The sequence below is a fragment of the Suillus plorans genome, assembly GCF_016647745.1.
Source record: "Suillus plorans strain S12 chromosome Unknown HD556scaffold_2, whole genome shotgun sequence".
Lineage (NCBI taxonomy): Eukaryota > Fungi > Basidiomycota > Agaricomycetes > Boletales > Suillaceae > Suillus > Suillus plorans.
In genome coordinates this window covers 1,060,979-1,082,062 of record NW_024537386.1, presented here as the reverse complement: position 1 = coordinate 1,082,062, position 21,084 = coordinate 1,060,979, and the positions used below count along the sequence as shown (strand labels likewise).

The 21,084-nt window shown below is 49.9% G+C and overlaps 9 protein-coding genes across 9 annotated transcripts; 5 read left to right on the top strand and 4 right to left on the bottom strand.

Annotated features, from left to right (window-relative positions):
- The first annotated feature begins 2,776 nt into the window (after nt 1-2,776).
- HD556DRAFT_1323386 (uncharacterized protein) lies at nt 2,777-5,885 on the top strand. Its single transcript, XM_041301431.1, has 11 exons — nt 2,777-3,014; nt 3,059-3,264; nt 3,317-3,393; nt 3,443-3,623; nt 3,671-4,127; nt 4,181-4,464; nt 4,515-4,742; nt 4,800-4,944; nt 4,994-5,047; nt 5,096-5,356; nt 5,412-5,885. Exons 1-11 carry the CDS (start codon nt 2,897-2,899, stop codon nt 5,540-5,542), a joined length of 2,142 nt encoding a protein of 713 aa, XP_041167148.1. The 5' UTR covers nt 2,777-2,896; the 3' UTR covers nt 5,543-5,885.
- Nucleotides 5,886-6,513: 628 nt separating this feature from the next.
- HD556DRAFT_330818 (uncharacterized protein) lies at nt 6,514-8,156 on the top strand. Its single transcript, XM_041310298.1, has 6 exons — nt 6,514-7,081; nt 7,138-7,293; nt 7,357-7,543; nt 7,638-7,700; nt 7,766-7,884; nt 7,969-8,156. The coding sequence occupies exons 1-5, from the start codon at nt 6,604-6,606 to the stop codon at nt 7,827-7,829; spliced, it is 948 nt and encodes a 315-aa protein (XP_041167147.1). The 5' UTR covers nt 6,514-6,603; the 3' UTR covers nt 7,830-7,884; nt 7,969-8,156.
- A 163-nt stretch (nt 8,157-8,319) lies between these two features.
- Nucleotides 8,320-9,249, bottom strand: HD556DRAFT_1428720 (uncharacterized protein; the record flags this gene model as incomplete). Its single annotated transcript, XM_041304739.1, has 4 exons — nt 8,320-8,375; nt 8,495-8,613; nt 8,672-8,856; nt 8,911-9,249. The coding sequence occupies 4 exons, from the start codon at nt 9,247-9,249 to the stop codon at nt 8,320-8,322; spliced, it is 699 nt and encodes a 232-aa protein (XP_041167146.1).
- Nucleotides 9,250-9,460: 211 nt separating this feature from the next.
- On the top strand, nt 9,461-11,759 carry HD556DRAFT_1469952 (uncharacterized protein; the record flags this gene model as incomplete). Its single annotated transcript, XM_041308425.1, has 9 exons — nt 9,461-9,518; nt 9,567-9,622; nt 9,678-9,731; nt 9,786-9,814; nt 9,864-9,999; nt 10,056-10,564; nt 10,619-11,024; nt 11,095-11,473; nt 11,521-11,759. 9 exons carry the CDS (start codon nt 9,461-9,463, stop codon nt 11,757-11,759), a joined length of 1,866 nt encoding a protein of 621 aa, XP_041167145.1.
- Nucleotides 11,760-11,981: 222 nt separating this feature from the next.
- HD556DRAFT_1225400 (uncharacterized protein) lies at nt 11,982-13,461 on the bottom strand (the record flags this gene model as incomplete). Its single annotated transcript, XM_041297011.1, has 2 exons — nt 11,982-12,928; nt 12,978-13,461. The coding sequence occupies 2 exons, from the start codon at nt 13,459-13,461 to the stop codon at nt 11,982-11,984; spliced, it is 1,431 nt and encodes a 476-aa protein (XP_041167144.1).
- A 10-nt stretch (nt 13,462-13,471) lies between these two features.
- Nucleotides 13,472-14,282, bottom strand: HD556DRAFT_1323372 (uncharacterized protein). The gene has a single exon (XM_041301430.1). The coding sequence runs from the start codon at nt 14,186-14,188 to the stop codon at nt 13,535-13,537; it is 654 nt and encodes a 217-aa protein (XP_041167143.1). The 5' UTR covers nt 14,189-14,282; the 3' UTR covers nt 13,472-13,534.
- Nucleotides 14,283-14,423: 141 nt separating this feature from the next.
- Nucleotides 14,424-15,567, top strand: HD556DRAFT_1323371 (acyl-CoA N-acyltransferase). The gene has a single exon (XM_041301429.1). It carries the CDS (start codon nt 14,662-14,664, stop codon nt 15,292-15,294), a length of 633 nt encoding a protein of 210 aa, XP_041167142.1. The 5' UTR covers nt 14,424-14,661; the 3' UTR covers nt 15,295-15,567.
- A 1,218-nt stretch (nt 15,568-16,785) lies between these two features.
- Nucleotides 16,786-18,612, top strand: HD556DRAFT_1224692 (DUF1212-domain-containing protein; the record flags this gene model as incomplete). Its single annotated transcript, XM_041296968.1, has 5 exons — nt 16,786-16,975; nt 17,026-17,530; nt 17,582-17,706; nt 17,753-18,393; nt 18,448-18,612. 5 exons carry the CDS (start codon nt 16,786-16,788, stop codon nt 18,610-18,612), a joined length of 1,626 nt encoding a protein of 541 aa, XP_041167141.1.
- Nucleotides 18,613-18,777: 165 nt separating this feature from the next.
- Nucleotides 18,778-21,048, bottom strand: HD556DRAFT_1323361 (tRNA synthetases class II core domain (F)-domain-containing protein). The gene is made up of 10 exons (XM_041301428.1): nt 20,852-21,048; nt 20,560-20,799; nt 20,391-20,509; nt 20,249-20,341; nt 20,065-20,193; nt 19,883-19,998; nt 19,442-19,834; nt 19,292-19,368; nt 19,081-19,241; nt 18,778-18,992 (listed from the first exon to the last, which is right to left on the bottom strand). Exons 1-10 carry the CDS (start codon nt 21,011-21,013, stop codon nt 18,908-18,910), a joined length of 1,575 nt encoding a protein of 524 aa, XP_041167140.1. The 5' UTR covers nt 21,014-21,048; the 3' UTR covers nt 18,778-18,907.
- Between the last annotated feature and the right edge of the window lie 36 nt (nt 21,049-21,084).

Below are 21,084 nucleotides of genomic sequence, written 5' to 3'. Positions count from 1 at the left end.
ATTAGGCGCAAAGGTGACATTGCGCTCGACGGAAACACGGCTCTTACCCGGCCAATATACCCGGTAGGCTTTGCTCTGGGTGTCCATCCCCACAAAAACTGCCTCCTCCGCCTTGGCCTCCAACTTCCCAGCGCCCTCAAGGTGCACGAAGATCCTGGCTCCGAATTCCCTAGCCTGGGAGAGGTTGGGCTTGGTCTTTGTGACCAGCTCAAACGGAGTCGCACCTGGAGTCGCCCTAGACGGTAGGCGATTCTTTAGCCAGGTGGCGTAATTGATGGCCTCTGCCCATAGGTACTTGGGGAGGTCCTTCGCCAGCAACATGGCCCTGGCGTGCTCGACGAGAGTGCGGTTTAGCCTCTCGGCTACTCCGTTTTGCTGTGGTGAGTCGTGAGTCGTCAGTTGTCGCTCAATGCCACGCTGACTCAAATACTCGTCGAACTCCGCACTTAGATACTCTCCCCCACGATCTGACCGGACCCTGCAGAGCTGGACGCCTGGAGTTTGGCGTGTGAGCCAGGCCTCATAGGCCTTGAAGGCGGTGAGTGCTTCGCTCTTTAGCTTCAAGAACTGGATCTTCGTCTGACGCGTGAAATCATCTGTGAAGGTGATATAGTATCGGCATCCGCCCAAGCTGGCAGTCTGTGCGGGGCCCCATAGGTCCGTATGGACTAGCTCTCCATAGGTGCATGCCCGGCTATGACTTTCGTTCGGGAAGGGTTTCCTCGCTGACTTGGCTTTGACGCACGTGTCGCAGAACTCCGGCTTGGAGTCACTGTCCAGCGTGACGCCCACGACGAGACCTTTTGTTACGGCCTCGAGCACTGCAGGCTGGGAGACGTGCCCCAGCACCTGGTGCAACTCACTCACAGTAAGTTTTCCTTTGGCAACGTTTGCATGGTGCTGACCTGATCTTCCCGCTGCTATGCTATAGAGACCCTCCACCTGCGGAATTTCCGCGATGACTCGACGTTTTGGGCCCTGGGACAAGACTTTGCACATGCGCCCTTCAAAAAGGACGGCCATGCCGGCCGCTGCAATGCGATTCGTGGAGATTAGGGTGAACGCCATGGCCGGTGCGTACAACGCGTTCTTCAGCGTCACTTTCGTGCGCTTCTCACCAAGTGGCAGTTCTAGCTCGACGTCTCCTCGACCTACGGCGCTCAGACTTGAGCCATCCGCCGTGTGGATGTCCTGGGGGGATATGGGGGTGAAGTTGGAGAATTTTGCCCGGTCTGGGCAGAAGTGAGAGGTGGCCCCAGAGTCTACGATGGCACCTCGTCGGTCGAGGGGCACCCTGAGGTCCCTGGCTATGCTTGCCAAGTCGGACGATACGAATGCGTATTGGTCCTGGGACCCGGACTCTGCGGCTGAGTTTGCCGTCTCTTTGGGACCCTTCTCACCCTTACGCCGTTGCTGATTCGGGCCTTGGCCCTCTTTTCCCCCTCCAGGCCTCCAACAGTCGGTCTTATAGTGACCTTTGCGTTCGCAATTATAGCAGGTAACGTCTGCATTCGTTTTGCTCGACGTAGCTGACCTTTTGCCCTTGTCTCTAGGCTCCCTTGCGCTGAGCGCAGTACCTGCGCTCCCCCTTTTATTGGGGCGCTTCTCGGTAAGCTGACGGTGTTCGTATTCTTCTGTAACGATGCTGATTAGTTCGTAGGAAGACAATGGCGTCTTTGTGATTTTGGCTGCCGCGTTAATGGACGAGAGTAGCGGGCGATAGGACTCTGGTAGGGAACCGAGGATGATAGCATGGAAATCCGTGTCGAGGATCCCAGCTCCCATTCCTGCAAGTAGCTCGCGCAGATGTAGGAGCTCCGCGAAGTGAGCTTTGACGTCTCCTCCCTCGTCGCATCTCGTCTCCTGCAAACGCCGACGCAAATCTATCTGGACGAGCTCAGTCTTGCCTTCGTGGATCTGGCAGATTTCTTCCCAGACCTCCGAGGCAGTCTCGAACTTCTGGACGCGCAGCAACAGTTGATCTGTAATCGTACTGAAGATTTGCTGTTTAATGAGTGAGTTCTTTTGGTCATATTCATCCATTTTCTTTTCGCGCTCATCGATCTCCTTCTGAGTAGGAATCGAACCGTCCGGCTTTTCCGGCACCCCCGATACCTTTCCAATGAGGTAGGGTAACGGCTCGACGGCACGACCATCTGCATATCGCATCAAACCTCGGGCACTTATCGCTGTCAACGTTCTCTCCTTGTAGGTAATCCAATTCGTGCCATCTTCGGCAAGTTTTGGGACGTTGAACAACGAGGACGTAGTGCCGGGGAGCGTATTATCGGTGGTCATGTCAGGGCTCATAACCTCTTGAGAGGAGTTAACGGGAGCGGATAGAATCTAACAGGTATGAAGTCTCAGTATCTGGGAACAGAACTCTGCATTGACGAAGCGTGTACCTAACAGGTATGAACTACGAAACGTTAGCTTTTGTATATGTCGAAAGGTAAAGTATTTTAACTCACGTCTCAGTATCTGGGAACAGAACTGAGGCGCTCGTTTGGCTCTGCTATAGGTTTTATACGGTAAGTGTTCCTAAGCGTTATATTGAAGTAAAACATTGATACTTGGTAGTTTTCGGCCCCGACGTCACTTCTGTCATCGTCGTGCCTCTCTCTCCTTGCGCTCGGACATTCTATTCATCATCCTGCCCCTTTGCTTCGGTCTCATCGGCCTTGTTCGACTCTGAGGCTTCGGACGTCGACAGAGCTTGTGTTTGATTGACCTAGACGTTTGCGACATTTGCAGTCATATTCATGATTGGTATGATAGTATATTTCAAAGACCTTCGGACGAGGCACTTCCGAGTCTATATGTAGTACCTGAGTTACATCAGTAGCGTAGTCAGCCAATTTAATGTAACATCGTTTATCGTTTACTGCCACAAACAATGAAGTACGTCGCACTCCTTAGTGGAGGGAAAGACAGCTGTTACAACTTGTCCCACTGCAACGCCAATGGTCACCAACTTGTAGCTGCAGCGACACTCTCTCCGCAATCAGGAAAAGGTCTGACTTTATTTTTCTTTCACGAAAGCGCCTCATCTCCATAGATGAGATCGACTCGTATATGTACCAGACAGTAGGCCAAGACGCGATCGAATTTGTAGCTCGCGCTCTCGAGGTTCCGCTCTATCGACACGTCATACAAGGTGATGCTATCGAGCAAAATGCAGAGTATGGTTCGCGTAGTGCTGGGGGAGCTGGCGTGTTAGGAGATGAAACGGAGGATCTCTATACTCTATTAAAGCGTGTCAAGGTCAGATCTAACTCTCGCCAACTTATCTCACCCTGGTCTCATAGTAAACCAGGTTCACCACCCGGATGTGCAAGGTGTCTCAGTCGGCGCTATTCTCTCAAATTACCAACGCGTTCGCGTCGAACATGTGTGCGTATTGGCCACGTATAATTCAGTTTGTAATGTTCACGCTCAACAGGTGTCGTCGTCTTTCCCTCACGCCCTTAGCATACCTCTGGCAGCGCGATCAAGCCGAATTGCTGTCCGAGATGATTGCAGCCGGAGTTAAAAGCGTGCTCATAAAAGTAGCAGGCATCGGTCTGACAGTGAAACACCTAGGAACAACATTAAACGAAATGCAGGACACCCTCACGCGATTGGTGCGTCCATTGCTTCTACACAAACAAAATGATTCATTTTGTCGCAGAACAACCTTTATGGTTTGCATATCTGTGGTGAAGGCGGAGAATATGAAACTCTCACTCTTGACAGCCCGTCGTTCAAACATCGTATTGTGCTGAATGGAACAGAAGTCGTGATGCATACAGACAATGATTTTGCGCCTGTTGCATATTTGCGTATTAAACAAGCTTCGCTTCATCCCAAGGAGTCATCTACAGATGGCAAGGTCGAAGTTCCGCCACTCTTGGATGATAGATTCGGTGAATTGAAGAACGTGGTCGAAACTTCAGTCCTAGAGCAATACGAAAAGGGTTCTAGCGGGACATATGAACCGACCAACAAACTACACCACATCCCAGACCATCCATCAACACACGCTATCGGATCATGGCTCGCGATCGGAAACATCCACCCAGACTCGTCTCTAGACTCAGAAATACCCCTAGAAGAACAAGTCCGCGACTGCTTTATTCAATTACAAGGTATCAATCTACCATTTGCATCATTTTCATATCCAGTCCCAATCGGCCTACAGGAATTCTTCAATCGCACGATCTGCGCATAGAAGATGTAGCTAATATCACGCTCTTACTGCCTTCCCTTGCTCCCAAGATATTCGCAGCTGCAAACAAGGCATACGCCGAGTTCTTTGGTGTCTCACCTCCTTCGAGAGCTTGTGTGGGTGTGGATCTTCCCGAGGGGGTGGGTGTGATTCTTGAATGCGTCGCGCGCAAGGATAACACAAGGAGAGCGCTCCATGTACAGAGTTTGAGCTACTGGGCGCCTGCTAATATTGGTCCTTATTCACAAGCTGTCACCGTGTGTCCAGTCTTTTGCGACGTGAGAGGCCTTTCTAATATCTAGATCAGGTGGAGCCGTATGTTTTCGTATCCGGCCAGATCGGTCTACTCCCTGCGTCTTTAACGCTCCCTTCTCCATCTTCGTTGGCACTTGAAACTGCGTTGGTGTTCCAGCACACGGATCGCGTCATTCGCGCCGCCAACACTGCAGGGGGTCATGTGCTGCTTTCGCTTTATTGGCTTGTTGACTATGCTAATACCATACACACTCGACGGGCTTGTGAAACGTTTTGCGAGGTGAGCCAAGAGATTAAAAACTTGCAATCAAGATTGATATTAATATTAATTTTGTAGGAAACCCCAACGTTGTTCTTGGTAGTCGCGTCCCTCCCGCGCGGTGCACGCGTCGAGAAACAAGTATTGGTGCATACAGGCAAATTCACGATCCTAGACGAAGACACGTTCATACAAGTATCTCACACTCCGGAGTTTGTGTCTGGTAGGTGCATGCCTATTTGCATCGTCCTAATGTACTCACGTATTTCCAGGGGATATCCATGCCGAACGCACCCAGATATTGCGCACTGCAGAGTTCCTATCTGGTGTGTAGGACAAGTAGGAATTGGCCTCCTGTGCTCACGCATTTTCAGGGGATGTCGATCCCGAGTGCGGCACGAAAGTGTCGAGCGAAGTGATCCTCAGTTCGACCAGGCCGCCCATATTGAACTGGCAAGTTTCTCGATTTGACGTGTCGGAGACCTCGCCGCAGTGCGTGGTTATCTGCGCTCGTGGACATCCATCGCGGGAGGATGCAATCGAACTGGAAAAAATACCGTTGCTCGTTGCATTTTGGGCAACAGCACTCTCAGCAAGATTGTTCCACAGAGTAGAAGCTCATTTTTCACCTAGTTGTACGTTGGATCTCAGACTCCCAAATGTTTGTGCTGATAATCGGTTTTCGAACAGGGTCATCAGTCTCGCGCGTCCTGTTCGGAGACAATATGCCTGCAACCACTTTCATCCCCTGCCGATATATTGGCACTTGGGGGAGTGATGAACAGTGGGATTGGGCGGTGGCCTTTGTAGGCGTCTCATGATTGCGCACCAACACAAGCCATCTTTTCATGCCCTACTCAACATTTTTCTATTTCGTAAACATTCATCACGTGTTCTTATGTCAGGAATTCTCAGAAATCACCGCTCCAAGCGGTATTACGTCCAATCAATTTTATTCCCCTTGGACGTTGAGATCTATCTGGGTTTCCCTCGAATTTTCAAATTGGCGCAGCTGTCTGTGCTAGGACCACGCCTTGTCCAATAGCGTTCAGCATTCGAGAATATAACGCTAAACTGGACTCCGATACAGCAACCGCTATGACTTCAATTGCTTTCCAGGAGCGTGCGTAGCATGGGAGATGCTTGATATGATTTACACTTGCTGGACATTAGTCTGCAGAGTGCAGGAGAATCCGTTTGTATTGTTTCGTCGTGGTATTCAAATATTTATGCCATTGGGTCGTTGGGTGTACTAAGGAGAAGCAGATTGTCTGATTGCATTAGCTCCCTTTACCGACACCGCTAGCACATCACCTTCCTGACGCGAGTGTGACTGCTTTTAGTCCTGGACGTGATATGCGGAAGACGTTCGACGTGTGATGGTGCAGCTGAAGAGCAAATAGACTGGTGCTTCCGACTTCTCAAGCACCTTTCAGAGGTACACTTGAGTATCTTATACTGAATCTTATTACTCGTCGTTGTTGTCGTAGTGGAAATCACTCACTCGTCAGCATGTCCCAGATATTCGCTCCCCTCGCTTCCTCAATGACTCTACTCCCAGCAGATGCCACCCCAATCATCATCCAACACACGACTCAAGCCTTTAACGTTCAGGCATGCTGTATCGATGATGGCGCATGCTACTGGTATGTAGTGTTCTGTGGAGAGCCGCTTGGTAGTCATTCACCTGTTAATAGCTAGCTAGGTCGAGGCCGAAATTGACGGGTGGATAATGGTAGAGACATTTGTTCGACGAAGCTGATCTTGTTTGGATTTTGTGTAAGGAATCATAACGCGCCAGTTAGGTTGGGATGGCTTCAGGCATCCCTGACACGTGAGACGCACAGATCTTGGCAGGCCCCTATTATTTGCTCTTACAACAATGACTTTCAAGTCCGAAGCCTTCGATGTCAGCGTGACCGTCCCTTGCAACTCTCCGGCACCCCCCTCATACGATGCAATTTCTACGTCAACCGTATCGGCAGATTCCATCTGGTCCAAGCTATGTCGCTGGATATTTCCCCGGGCCTCTTTACAATCCAAGCAAGAATGCCTATCATGCATCCGTGCAATTGTCTCCTCTCCCGATTACAGTCCTTCCTTCGTCGCTCAAACTGCCAGCGCCTGTGTTGCCACTCTCCCAGCAGCAGAGTTCTCCAAACTCTTGCAACAACCCAATATCGAGGATCACACGGCGCCGTATTGGGCGATCGTGAACAACCGCCTAGAAGCCCTGTGGGCGTTTATGGACTTCATTCCCGATCCATCGCCTGCTTGCTATTCTGATTTGCGTCTTGCGTGCATGATGGTTGGCGACAACACATTGTTCACGCAGCTAGACTTGCGCGAAATAGTTAGCTGTGAGTGCATGGTACTCGATGCCCCTAGAGAGGATTAGTTGATCATGCACTATCAGCCAAGGATGACTCCTTGAGACAGTTTTTGGGATGTACTCCAGACGAGGTTCAGATACAAGAGAGCAGTGGTCGCTTCGTTGCTTCTTTCTGTTTCAGGATGTTCCAGAAACGCCTTCGTACTGCACAGGCAATTGCCGTAGAATATCTTGCCAGAGGTATGTGGTCGATATTACTTCTCTTCCAAGTACTGATAGGAACGTCCTATTCACTGCATGCAGGCCGTATGTGGACGTTGTGGTTTTATTTGTGCAGTGATGGAAAGTGGGTTGTTGATTGTCGACTTGAAGAGCCCAGTTTGCCAGTAGAAGGAAGCAATCAACTTCGGATAGAGGCCCACAGAAAGTCGCCTGACTGTGCAACCCCGGAACCTCTAATCATTACCACAGAATTTTCATTGGCACCTGAGTAGGTTTATTGTTCCCGCTGTTAACTCAAGGCACTCATTTTACTTATGTGACTAACCCATCGCTCCCTTGTTCACTTGCTGTCCATTCTGTAGATCTGGCAGTTGCATCCCTCGTCCGTTAATATATTACCGCTTGGGTGATTGGCCTATGGACAAGTAAGTGTTCTTCATCAGTTTGATCTGTGTTGTGGGCTGGACTGGACCTGACCGTGTTGCTTTAGTGATACTGTATATGTAGACTGCGAAGGCACTTTACATATGTCGCTGACGATCACAGTGAAATAACGCTTGGATCCTGGAATAGATAAATGCAGGCCAGAAACAAACACATCATGTACATGTAAGATGTCAGATTGCTATCGAACGACTCTCTTAATATCGAAGAGGCACTGTTTGATCCACTGTCTACCTGGGGCACATGCAGTGCTTTATTCAATCGGGGCGAATCCAGATGGGCCACCATGTCCATTGGATGGACTGATTTTTCGGCTTCATCACAGACATGCAAGCCAGTGCGTGATCAAGAGTGTCCTGCATCTTGTACAAATTTTCTACTTGTCAGACCAATGCCTGCTACTTTGATAAGCAAGCCGATGATATATATTTACCAATTGACCGCTCAAGAGCACTGTCACAGCTGATCAAAAACAACTTTTTCTGCATCATCGTCGTAACCGTGTTCACGACCAGGGCAGAACTAATTCCTCGCGTTGACATGCGCCGGCTTACGGTGGCAGAGCCTCTTCAGAAAGTTAACACGATAAGTTATGTGAATCTACTTCCCTCCTTTCCCATCCCCGCTAGGAGAGTCCTCGGCAGGCCCAGAAATCACTGATCGAATAACGCAGTCAGTATATGCTTCGCAACAAAGGAAAGGTACAAGAAGACGAGCGAGTTGAGACTTATAAAAGTGACCTCATGTCGCATCACAAAAGAAACCGAAAACTCACGCAATGCCCCGAGAACAACAACCATATATATCCAATACTTCTGCACGAAACTTTTCTCAGGGACGGGTGCTACTGGCTCGCCTTCAGGCGTAAGCGGAGGTGGGATCCGCAACTCAGGTCTACAGACACGGATGTTGTGTCAGTCAAACAAGTTCAAGAACGTGAGAGAATGCATACAGAGGCGCCATCCGTGGTGACTTGAGTACCACGCTCGCATTATGTGCCGGGTAGCTCCCCATGTTCGTCACAGGACATATTCCATCTTGAGGTACAGGCGAAACGAAATAGTCGATCGCAAATGGTTCTCCCGTCGCAGAGAAATGGATAACTACATTTGCGGAAGTGGAGGAAGGGAGTAGGCACTATATGAAGTCTATCAATCCTTCACTCACAAATCGGAATAAAATATGGCTGACTGCTTTGATACTCGATACTGGCCCCTCCGATTCCAGACGCTCGATTGCGACGTGGTACATTGCACCCTGCATATTAGGATCGACTGCCTCTGAGAACTCTGCAAGGTCATCTCGTAATGACTCTGCCAGTGACAATGAGGCAGCTGAGCCAGTGGGTGAAATGGATTTGAAGGATGGGACGGTGACAGTTCCGAGCTCAGCCCATGGTGTCACCGGAAGGTCAGGGTGCACAACACGGTGTATTAAATGTAACTCGGTGGGTTCATGGGTTTTGGAGGTAACCAGCTGGCAGAACAGTGATGACGTTACTAGGAGCGTGAAGGATATTGGAATATACATGTTCAACGAGACTAGTCAGTGCACATGTGAAAGACTTAATGTTAGCACTGTGGTAGGACCCCGATATAACCTGGAGTGCCTAGGGGTCTCTCACTTGACTCGATATGATCTGCCAGTGATAGTTTCTTCAAGTCTGAAACCAGTGTGATCTAGAAAGCAATCCTGAAGTCCAGCTACACACTGCTGGCTTCATATACTCTATTAATCGATCATGCCCACTATCTCAGTAGACAAAGCCGAACTTTTCGAGCGGCTCGGACATCACTATAGTAGGTCCTCGTCCAACCGTGTTTTCTATACGTCTAATCACATCGCAGCCACGGAGGAATTCGATAGTTTGTGCTTTGACTATGGACTAGAATTAGATGAAGACGTACGCCCTTCTTTAGTTTTTCTATCGCCGGAATAATTGCTGAACCAATAAAAAGACCACAGCGGAGGTAGAAGCTGCGATCAAGAAAGGACTTCCCGCAGAACGTCCCGTGCGTCTCGATTTCTAGTTTACTAATTACACTTGTGCTTATACTTTGCTATAGCAATTAAAAATCGAAGTACCCGCAAACAGGTGTGCTGCCAGTCAGCGCAACCGCAATGCACATCTGACTAGCACGCAGATACGATCTGGTCTGTCTAGAAGGTATCTCCCGCGCCTTGCGCGCTTTTCTAGGAAAACAAGATCCGCCGCAGTATACACTCGCATATCCCCCAGGCGGTGAGAAAGATCTCATCACCGTGACCGTCTCCCAAGAGGTACGCTTACCCCTCGCATTGTCCGCATTAACAAACATTACCACTCCCACTCCCAGACCCAACGCATCCGTCCTTTCTTCGCATGTGCAGTGCTTCGCAACATCAAATTCACGTCCATGAGCTACGCGTCCTTCATTGACCTCCAAGACAAACTACACCAAAACATCGGGCGCAGGCGAAGCCTCGTTGCCATCGGAACACATGACCTCGACACCCTCACCCCTCCGTTCCGATACGAAGCCCGTACACCCACTAACATCTCTTTCGCGCCTCTCGGTCGGGAAACAGCGCACACCGCCGCAGAGCTCATGCAGATTTACGAGTCGGACAAACACCTCTCCCGGTACTTGCACATCATCCGAGATTCTGATGTCTACCCAATCATTTATGATGCAAAGGACCACGTATTGAGTATGCCCCCCATCATCAATTCGGAGCATAGTAAGATCACGTTGGAGACCAAGAATGTATTCATTGATACAACTGCCACGGATGATACGAAGTTGCAGATCGTGATCAATATGGTTGCGAGTATGTTTTCGGAGTATTGTGCTGAGCCTTTCACGTGCGTCGTTTTGGGCCTGTAGTTTGATTCGGGGAGCTGAAGATCTGTTGTTAGGATCGAGCCTTGCAAGATCGTTTTTCCTGACGGTTCGACGCGCATATCTCCTGATATCACACCACGTACAGTGACTGCACGCGCCTCGTATATCAACTCCTGCACCTCTCTTTCCCTAACGCCCTCCACAATCCAGTCCCTTTTAACGCGCATGACCCTCTCACCCACCCTCTCACCTGATGACCCCGATGCTCTAATCGTCTCACTTCCATGCACGCGTCCGGACATCTTCCACGAGGTCGACATAATGGAAGACGCAGCAGTCGCGTACGGGTTCAACAACCTCCCAGATATCTTCCCCCAGACCAGCACAGTCGCACAGCCTTTACCGATCAGCAAGCTCGCGGATGTCATCCGGAAGGAATGGGCGATGGCAGGATGGGTTGAAGCGTTACCTTTCATTCTCGTATGTCTCTTCCCTCCCTTCCCCTCCTCCACCTCAGCGCACTTAAAACACACTGAACAAAATCCAATAGTGCTCACACGAAGAAAACTTTTCCTTCATGAACCGCCCCGACCCCGGTTCCCTAGCAGTAAAAATTGCCAATCCCAAAACCCTCGAATTCCAAGTAGTCCGCACGTCCCTCCTACCAGGGCTCCTTAAAACCATTCGCGAGAACCGCTCACACGCACTCCCAGTCCGTGTTTTCGAACTCAGCGATGTTGTGTTCAAAGATACATCCCGGGAGAGACAAGCGCGAAATGAGAGACATGCGGGTGCGGTGTGGTGTTCGAGGAGTGCGGGGTTTGAGGTCGTGCATGGGTTGTTGGATAGGGCTATGAAGATGTTGGAAGTTCCGAGGGTTGGGAGGGGAGATGGGAAGGATGTGGGATATTACATCAAGGAGGGGGATGGTATGTTTTGGTTGTTTTTTGCGTGACGTAGTACTAATGTGTTTTAGATCCTGCGTACTTCCCTGGACGCGCAGCGACTATTTATTACCGCCCGCCACCCTCAAAGACCTCAAAAACACGTGAGCTTGCTGATGAGCTCAAGAACACGCTTCACATCAATCAAGACCGAGACATCGTGATCGGCACGCTGGGCGTGTTACACCCCACCGTACTCGAAAAGTTCGAGATCACATACCCTTGCTCAGCCCTAGAATTCAACATGGAAGTGTTCCTGAAGCGGTCATAGTTGACGACTGGAAATAAATTGCGCAGAAGGATATAGGATGTACTTGAAATGAAATCTAATCTCGAGAGACGAAAAGACGCCAAGAAACAGATTTGCGATAAATACGACTGTATGAACGATTGTGACCATTATCGTTTTAATCCTAGAAAAATAGATAACGTCTGTCGTGAAAAGCATAATACACGGTACATCCTCTCCTTGAAGTCTGAAGCTCGAACGACTTTACAAGAGGCCTGCAGCGCGCAAGTCTTCGCACAGCCTGCGCTCGCGCTCAATTGCTCGCCTGATCCGACGTGCATGGTCTGGATCGGTTGGAACGAGCGATTGCATTTCCAACGTTGTATCTCTGCCAACCATATCATCACCAACATGGGAAGGCACCCGTTCCAATCCGTCTGCACCCGAAGATCCTGTTCGTGAAGGAACGCGGAACATTCCGAGACGCTCAAAGAGTGACTGCCTCCTTGTCTCATCGTCTGCTGTTGGCTGTGACGCGGTAGAATTGGAAGAAGAGGAGATGATGCCGCGTTCCCAGCGCTTAACGCGCCAGAAACCGAAAACGCTTGTGAGAAGGAGGAACCAACCGGCTGTCATGAGGAAGAAGGAAAGCCATTCACTGGCTGCTGCGTTTGCGAGGAATCCATTGTTCCCATCTTCTCCTTCTCCGGAGTTGGACCAGGAAGATATGTGGTCGGTAGAAGCTAGTGTGGTGTTGTTAAGACGGTCGAGGTTGGCGTCCAACCACTCGTTGGCGTCTTGGGCGCTTGCGAATGTGGGCCAGGCATCGGCTGGGTCAGAGCCCAGAGGTGTACCATTTGTGTCGTCTAATCGCGCGCGGAGGCCAAAGCCCCATTGGATTAAAGTGACTCCGAGACCTGCCCTGCTGCCGTAGCGAGCGGCGTGGGTTGTGTGCATGACCCATGTGAGAACAAAGCCGACGAATTGAAAGGTGGTGCTGATAAGGGCGTTCCAGAGGAAGGAGAAAAGGGTGCCTGTGGGAAGGCCATCTACGACGACACAGCCTTGGGAGTGAGTGAGGGATGCATGAACGGAAGAGGGAAGGAAGATTGAATGAGTGTGGTAAGGAGGAGCAGCGTCAGCTTGAGCTGCTGCGTAAGTTGGGGGAGCTGTGTTGGAAGATTCTTCTGGAACGAGGTATACGTTGTCTCCTGCGAAAAAGTCAATACGTTCTTTGATAAATGATTGATTGATGGTTACCTTCCTGAACACGTACGCCTTGTGATGGTTTGGCAGCTACGTTGCTGAATACGCCGTCATTTCTGGTGCCTCCTCCAATGGGAGTGCGAGAGCTAGCTTCAGAAGTGAAGCCCCATCTGTTGACATAATGGGATGGTAGGATGGTAGTTGCGGTTCGCTTCCACCATGGCCCTGTTGGGGGCGGGGGCAAAGAGTCTAGTGTAAAGACAGGTATTACGCCATTGGAATTTCCGAATTCATTGGGTACAGCATGAGAAGATGGTTGTGGGGGAGAACCAGGAGGAGGTTGGTCGTAGTCGCAAATCGGAGACTCGAAATTATAAGATGAAGAATTCAAAGGATTTGGATAAGTCAGAGGACTCGATTCATCTAGGTCATAACCGCTGTGGTCGTCGTCGTCGTCTTGATCGTCGAAAGCAGCTTCTAGTTCTGTTGAATCTGGGTCCGTACGTGGATTAGGGAGTGGAGCATAACGATTAGACATGGTATGAGACGAAGGAGGATTACATCAATAATAAATAAATAAAAACAACCAACACCATCAGCTAAGCCCTTAGCTAAGCACCTATAAAGAAACTACTTTGACCGTAAACCGGACCGTTAGGCGGTGAGCACCCTGGTGAACCAGCTCCACTGGCGTTTCTAACCATCCTAGTAACCCGCTCGCAGCTCTCCATCCTAGCTTGCATCATCCTCTCAAACATTTCTAAGATCTCCACTCCAGGCTCCCTTCCACTAGATCCAAGTACAGGTTGTCCTCCAGTCTGGTTGCTGTGAGCAAACGCCGGTAACATCGGTGGTGGTGCACGCTGCTTCACGATTCCACCTCTAGGCATTCCTCTCGTCGTTGCAATTCCCTCTAGCTTTAATCCAAATGCCTTCTTTCTCTTCACCCACTTGCTTGTTTCAGATGTTTCTTCAGTAGAGTCTGGCTCCTCCTTCTCCATCTCTCCTTCTTCATCTACCGTTGCTACTGTGCTAACGTCTCGTTCTTGTAGTGTCATCTCTAGTTGTGCACGTGTGCGATACACCCACATCCGTTCCTGATGATAGAACGCGACTAAATTCTCGAGAAGCGTAATTGTCGATTCGACAGGATGTAATCCGACCCGTGGTGGTGAGGAGGGCGGTGTGGGTAGTAGTGTATTCATAGCCATAGTCGCTTGTTGTTGGGCGTAAGACTGCTGCTCGACGTACCCTGACGAGAGCATCGTATAGAATAGTCTAGATGTTGTACTCGAGAATCCAAGATGATAAGACACGAGACTAGAGGCGGTAAGGGAAAAAGTCGAAAGTGCCCTAGTTATAAACTCGCATGATTTGGGCTGGCCCCTCGGCCTAGACTATTCTTTATTCAGCCCGCAACCAATCACAATTCGGCACCATGCACCCCAATTTACTGCGGGGTTACATGCGGGGTTACAATATTATATAATGTCATGTTAACTTCATCAGGTTAGATCAACATCAATATCATTGGCGGGGGAACTTGTCGGCCAACGGTCGTAGTTCCTTCTCAGGTAAAGGTCTACCCTCAGCTTTGAGCTTCCAGCCCATCTCCATAAATTTCTTTTAGCATCACCTCGGTGATGCAACAATATGAGTTACCCATGCACTAATATCACACGACACACCTTGTGATTTCCGGCGCTCAGGTCATACCCCTTCCTCTACCTCCATCATCATGGCCCCCATCATCCGACCAGCCACAAAAGCTGACCTGTCTGCCCTCTCCAACATTTGCTTGCTCACCGCAAACGCGGGCACATCATCCGAGCACTTGCATTCCCATCCTGCCCTCCCAGGTCTTATCTACGCTCTCCCCTACCTCAGCCTTGAATCAACATGGGGCTTTGTGCTTGAAAACGATGGAGAAGTAGTAGGGTACACTCTCGGCGCCTTCGACACCCGCAAATTCGAGGAGAGTGCAGAAGCGGGCTGGTGGCCCTCGCTCAGAGCCCGTTATACACCCCTGCTGCAAGACTCTGACGCAGCCCTCACGCCTGCAGATAAAGCTTATATCAACACCATAATCACCTTCCCAAGAGCAAGCGATGCAATGATGGCGTTCGCACCTGCCCATCTGCACATCGACATTCTGCCAAGCCATCAGCGGCAGGGATGGGGGCGGAAGTTGATCGCACGCGCGATGGAGAATTTGAAAGAAAATGATGTAAAGAGCGTTTGGTTGGGCATGGATCCAAAGAATACAGAGGCGGCTGCATTTTATTCCCGATTGGGTTTCAGGAAGTTCGAGGGCGCAGAGGAGGGCATTATGGGTGTCACAGTGCATGAGTGGGAGGAGCATGCTGTTTAAAGTTCAACTGCGAATACAACGGTTCTTGATGACGCTGATACTGGGCACTCCTAGCGAACATTTCAATTGTGGAGCCAAATATCCGAGATGTGGTAAGCTAGATGCTATCCACTCAAAGGCGGCGCTGATTGCGTCCCGTCAGTGATTGATCTAAGAAATGAGCCTCAGCATTATGTGCTCACTGGTGCAAATCTGTGACCTACCCATCCAATCGCAAGTCGTAGACTTGATCGTGACGAATCCCCGTGCTTTGTGTAGCTATTTGAGGGACGTAAGTCTATCTCCTGCATACTCATTTGACGAGGGCACCTTTGGCCTACAGGTCACCTTGGCGACTTATGCACGAAATCACTGCCCACATTCAACTACTCGTATCGTCCGTACTTCTGTTCAATATTGCGATCGGCTCAATTTAGAATTTGGCTGGACACTGTTTCACTCTTGGTGACTATTGGTCTAAATTGAAATGTCCCAGATACTACTTTCCTTCGTATGTTCCAGTTCGAGCCTATATCGACCGTCTATCTTTCTCTCCTGCCACCCCACCGAACCATACGCCTTCATCGGCATCCTCCTCAGTGACGCTATCAGCTTTCTCGCAGTCCTCGCCTCGAAAGCTGGACTTTCGTTGTTATCCAGCAAGTCATGTCACATAGCAACCCATATCCCAATGGAGACTCAGGCCGTCACCCACCACTGTCCTCTACAAACACTCTCCAGCGACGCCAAGCCCAAAGGCAATCGCTAAATTCTTCTTTCGAACAGCAGCAGCGACAAGCGCGACCCTCTATCAGCACTAGTCACATTTCACGTATTCCTAGGCCTCCTTCATTCAACCCGAGTCCGCGCTTTGTTGAGCACATTTTTCCTGAGTCCCAAATTCCTGAACCCCAAACCCCTGAATCTATAAGACCTCCGACCAGGGGGCCTCGTGCGTCAGTACCAGACTTCACAGATCCCTTCTCAGCTCAGGCCCATCTCCGAGCGTCACGAAGCAGGCGACCGACGCTCCCAGGTTACGCGTCGGAGGCTCCAGTTGCTCCTGACCAAAGGTTTCGTGGTTGTGCTCACAATGATTCAGAGTCTACGCTATACGAAGGCGAGGACTCCAGATATTCAATGTCGTCCTATCAGCACCCCTATGATATCCCTCCACCGCGAAATGTGTACATGTGGAACGACGATGAGCGGCATGTTGACTTTCGGAATAGTGAGGGGACTTTAACAGATATCGAGGCGCAGACGTCGGACGGCAAAGATAAGTATAAGGAGTATGACGATGTCAGGCTGGATGATGACGACAAGGACGCGGACGATGACAATGACTTTGATCATTGTGACGCCAACGACACGGACGGAAGAAGACGTGGCCTGTTCTCTAACCTCATCGACCTGTATGGAGTCGATGCCGAGGGCGAGAACGTCCCTTTCCAACGCCGTCGTTTTGCTCAGCTTCACGATGAGTACGACGAAGAAATGGGCGGTGCACCCATGCGAAGATCGAATACGGATAATTCCCAGTACTCGCAGCTGCTGGACCCAGATGACCCTACTATTACTGGTGTGAGGAAGAAGTGTCTTGATGACTATGACGACGAGAAGCGGACGGCACTGAGGCAGATGGACTATCGCAAGCGTAGAAAGGAGAAACAAAAGATCAAGATCGAGTTTAACGTTACTTGTAAGTCTTCCTTTCTGTCCGCGCAACTGGAGCTCATTGCAGGGTTCCAGCCATCATCCATCGCCACAACTTCCTACTCAAGCTTGCAAAAGCGTTGATGACGTTCGGTGCGCCTTCTCACCGTATCGAATCCCAACTTCTTGCAGCAGCGCGCATCCTCGAAGTCGACGCCGAGTTCATCCATCTACCGAGCGTCATCATCTGTTCCTTCGGCGACAACGACACAATGACTTCGGAAACCCACTTCATCAAGTCCGGTGGAGGTCTTTCATTGGGCAGCTTACACAAGGTCCACATCATCTATCGCGCTGTGGTGCACGACGAAATCAGTGCGCGGAAGGCGACGGAGCAACTTGACGAGCTGTTGTTGGCGAAACCGCTGTACCCGTGGTGGTTCAGGTGTATTCTGAGTTTCTGGTTATCTGTCTTAATCTGTCCGCTGGCGTTTGGAGGCTCGTTTATCGATATGTGGATCGCAGGCTGTGGCGCTTTTGTGTTGTGTTTCCTGCAACTCAGGGTTGCTGCGAAGAGCGCTATGTATGCGAACGTCTTTGAGTAAGATCTCTCGATGTTCGCATTTTTATCGTGATATTCATGGTCTGCTAGGATTACAACAGCGATGTTGGTGTCCTTCACGGCACGAGGGCTCAGTAGTATCAGAAGCGAGATCTTCTGTTATACGGCTGTCTCGTCCTCTGCAATCATCGGTATTCTTCCCGGTTATTTGATCCGTAAGTACTTCTTCTAGAGTCATTTCTCTCGCTGACCTATTTCCAGTGAGTAGTTCCTTGGAGCTGGCCTCTAAAAATATCGTCTGCGGTAGCGTTAAAATGGTATACGCCCTCATCTATACGCTCTTCTTGGGTTTCGGTCTGCAGATCGGGTCAGATCTATACCTCCTATTCGATCCAACCGCACGACACCACCTCACCACACTTGCCGCCGACATCTCCACGAGCGCCACCATCGTCGGCACGTTCGCAGCGGACAACTCCACAAGTGGCAACTCATCGCTCTCCTCGGGGTTAGGACCCGTCTACGGTACTTTCACCTTCACGAACAATACGAACGTGATGCAGACAGACATCATCGATGGATGTTACCGCCCAAAACACTTTGGCTGGTACCTCCAGCCCTTCCCCTTTTGGACGCAGTTCGTCATCGTCCCATTGTTCAGTATCCTATCGTCCCTCGCGAATCTGCAACCGTGGCGGAGCAGACAACTTCCAGTGATGGTGGTCATCTCGTGCGCGAGTTACGCGAGCAACAAAGTCGCTAATCACTATATCTTCAATCGGAGCGATATCGTGAGCGCTATCGGGGCTTTCACTGTGGGATTGCTAGGGAATGTTTATTCGAGGAAGATGGGCGGGACAGCGTTTACGAGTATGGTTACGGGTGTGCTGTTCCTTGTACCAGTGGGTGCTATCTCTTGCTGTGTTTCTTAGGGTTTGCTGATGACGATTTTGTAGTCGGGTCTGTCGCAGGCGGGAGGCATCACAGCAGATGGAAGCGGTGTGGACATTGGAAGTGCCATGATAGCCGTCACGATCGGTATCACGGTTGGGCTGTTCATGTCCCAAGCGCTCGTGTACATGTTCGGCTCGAGGAAGAATGCTGCTGTATTCTCATTCTAAGCTTTTTCAAAAAATCCTATTTATTGTCTTGGGGCAATGCCCGATGTAGACGGTACATGCCATATACTTCTGTGTAACTACTAGTCTGTAATAATTATGAACCATTGGCTCATTCTGAGCTTACCTTACGGTGCTGTTCTGAGCTGTACCTACACTGACTGCACTGATATTGTTTACAAAAATTATTATTGCCTCAGTTTATTTTATTTTGTGTGACACTCGTTAAGTGTGCACTTAAAATTATACGATACATCATCGGTATCTTCTAAATCAGCGTACACCCCTTCAAACGCATCTAGAACATGACGGCCGGCGAGTTCTCCACATTCTCAATGGACGTCTTGTGCCCGACAAGCGTTCTGATGTTGCTAACACCATACCTGTGTCAAGAGCTTCAGTATCACGCCCCGATAATAGAATGCAGGAAGGAGTGGGACAATACAACTAGGCGAAGGAAAGACTACTCACCGAATCATAGTTGGTCGTTCGAGCCCGATTCCCCATCCGTGCACACGCACATCAGGCGGGAATCCCATAGGTGCAAGCATTTCGGGGCGGAACATGCCACTGTTCCCAATCTCGACCCATTTTTCAAGGAGGGGGTGCCAAGCGAAGATCTCAAGAGAAGGCTATCGTGTTTCAATCAGTACCTGAAATGGAGAGGAGGGTCAAGACACACCTCTGTGTACGGGTTATACGCAGGTTTGAACCTCAGATTCTTCATTCCCATCTTCCGGAAGAAAGTCCGCATGAAACCTGTGCAGATGCAAGGTTATTAGCAAATGTCCATATGGAGGGAAAATAGATAGAGGAAGGATCCACAACGCACCAATCAAATCTGCAAGTGTTAGATTCCGATCTGCAACAACGCCCTCAACTTGGTGAAATTCTGCAAGATGAGTAGCATCCATTGTCTCATTACGGAACACGCGGTCAATGCTGAAGAGTTTTGCTGGTCTGAACCCATCATCACTCAGATTTGCAGCTCCAGGTTGCGATTTCGCGGACAGGTCACCGTCGATATCTTCGCCTCGACACTTGGCTGCGAGTTTGTATAGCATGGCAGCGGATGAGGCAGTCGTATGCGTACGCAAGAGGAGCTTATGCGATTCCTCGTGTGACCAGGGCGTGCGGTAACCGATACTATCATACCCACCGTGCTCATGCACATGTGCGACGCGTTCGTAGTAATCGGATGGCGGAGGGAGGGATGTCGAGGGATCTATAAGATTTCGATAAGTTGACAAATGCAAGGGAGGCAGGCACATACCAGAGAGATAGAAGGTATCTTGGAGTTCGCGTGCAGGATGTAGCTGGGGAACGAAAAGTGCATCGAAGCACCAGAATCCGGATTCAACGAAAGTGCCTGTGGGCATTTCTTCAAAACTGTAACATCCGCAATCAAAGTGTCTCAGAATTCTGCAATAATTGCACTATGAGATGATCACGCACCCCATTTCTAAGAAAATGCTACGGATCTCCTCACGGACTTTAAGGATAGGGTGGAGAGCGCCGCCGGATGTGGGTATCCCGTCTGCGTCAAAGTTATATTTTTTGAAGGTGGATTTTTTCCAAGAGCCGCTAGGGTTAGAGCAGTATGAGTTTCAACGCTACTGCATTAGGACACTAAACTCACGAAGTGAGCATATCAACGGTCAAATCGGTCTCCGGTTTTGCAATCGAAGTACTAAAATTTGCGCCCTTATGCACGGTGAACCACTGGCCCTTTCTTTGCAACAGTCAGACTTGATAATTTACGTTGGAGGAACAAGTAGAACCTTTGTATGATAAGCTTGCGTTTTCGTAATTCAGCGAGCGCTTTTTCACCGGCCACGAGTGTCCCTGACGACTCTAACTCGCGCAGCTCTGTATGTGTCGTATCTGTAATATTGGAGACCTACCGGCTCATTAATTGCAGTCATAGAAATATCAGCACGAAACACGCACGGCTTTGACGAAACCATTCCCCTCCTTCGCGATCCATCCACTCTTAAACGCGCGTCCCTGTCCGACTTTCGCAGCCTCATCTCCGACTGCTCTCTTGAGATCCTGCGCGCTGAGCGGGGCACCACCACGTTCAGGGAGGGCGGCCCAGACACGAGCCTCATGCGAGCCCTCACGCACGATCTGGACGCCCTCGGGCGTAAGCACATGCGATGAAACTTCATGTGTTTCATACGTTATCATCTGCATGTTCACTCAATACAAGATCATGAGAGAAAGGAAAGGAAAAACTAGCCTCCCGGCTGAGTAGCGAGTTCAGGGCACCGAGAATGGTGATCTGTGCATCATGACTGGACGCTGGGCTGGATTGACCAGGGATTTTTAGTGCACGGGAATCTTGTAAAGTCGACTGGGTATCAAGAGTATCCAGTATTAACTGCTGTAGTTGTTCTGCCATCGTCGACGTTCGTTGTTAGATCAAATCTAGTATCTACTATCGAGTCAATTCAATATGTAATCACGTGCCTA

What these genes read in the sequence shown, in the direction of transcription:
- HD556DRAFT_330818 (XM_041310298.1), top strand. Translation starts at nt 6,604, where the DNA reads ATGACTTTCAAGTCCGAAGCCTTCGATGTCAGCGTGACCGTCCCTTGC. An exon ending in GAATTTTCATTGGCACCTGA is followed by an intron (nt 7,544 to 7,637) that starts GTAGGTTTATTG and finishes TCCATTCTGTAG; the next exon opens with ATCTGGCAGTTGCATCCCTC. An exon ending in GGTGATTGGCCTATGGACAA is followed by an intron (nt 7,701 to 7,765) that starts GTAAGTGTTCTT and finishes GTGTTGCTTTAG; the next exon opens with TGATACTGTATATGTAGACT.
- HD556DRAFT_1323372 (XM_041301430.1), bottom strand. Translation starts at nt 14,188, where the DNA reads ATGCTCTCGTCAGGGTACGTCGAGCAGCAGTCTTACGCCCAACAACAA.
- HD556DRAFT_1323386 (XM_041301431.1), top strand. Translation starts at nt 2,897, where the DNA reads ATGAAGTACGTCGCACTCCTTAGTGGAGGGAAAGACAGCTGTTACAAC. An exon ending in CTCTCCGCAATCAGGAAAAG is followed by an intron (nt 3,015 to 3,058) that starts GTCTGACTTTAT and finishes TCATCTCCATAG; the next exon opens with ATGAGATCGACTCGTATATG. An exon ending in CTCTATTAAAGCGTGTCAAG is followed by an intron (nt 3,265 to 3,316) that starts GTCAGATCTAAC and finishes ATAGTAAACCAG; the next exon opens with GTTCACCACCCGGATGTGCA.
- HD556DRAFT_1323361 (XM_041301428.1), bottom strand. Translation starts at nt 21,013, where the DNA reads ATGGCAGAACAACTACAGCAGTTAATACTGGATACTCTTGATACCCAG. An exon ending in ACTCGCTACTCAGCCGGGAG is followed by an intron (nt 20,800 to 20,851) that starts GCTAGTTTTTCC and finishes GTGAACATGCAG; the next exon opens with ATGATAACGTATGAAACACA. An exon ending in ACCGTTGATATGCTCACTTC is followed by an intron (nt 20,194 to 20,248) that starts GTGAGTTTAGTG and finishes CTCTAACCCTAG; the next exon opens with CGGCTCTTGGAAAAAATCCA.
- HD556DRAFT_1323371 (XM_041301429.1), top strand. Translation starts at nt 14,662, where the DNA reads ATGGCCCCCATCATCCGACCAGCCACAAAAGCTGACCTGTCTGCCCTC.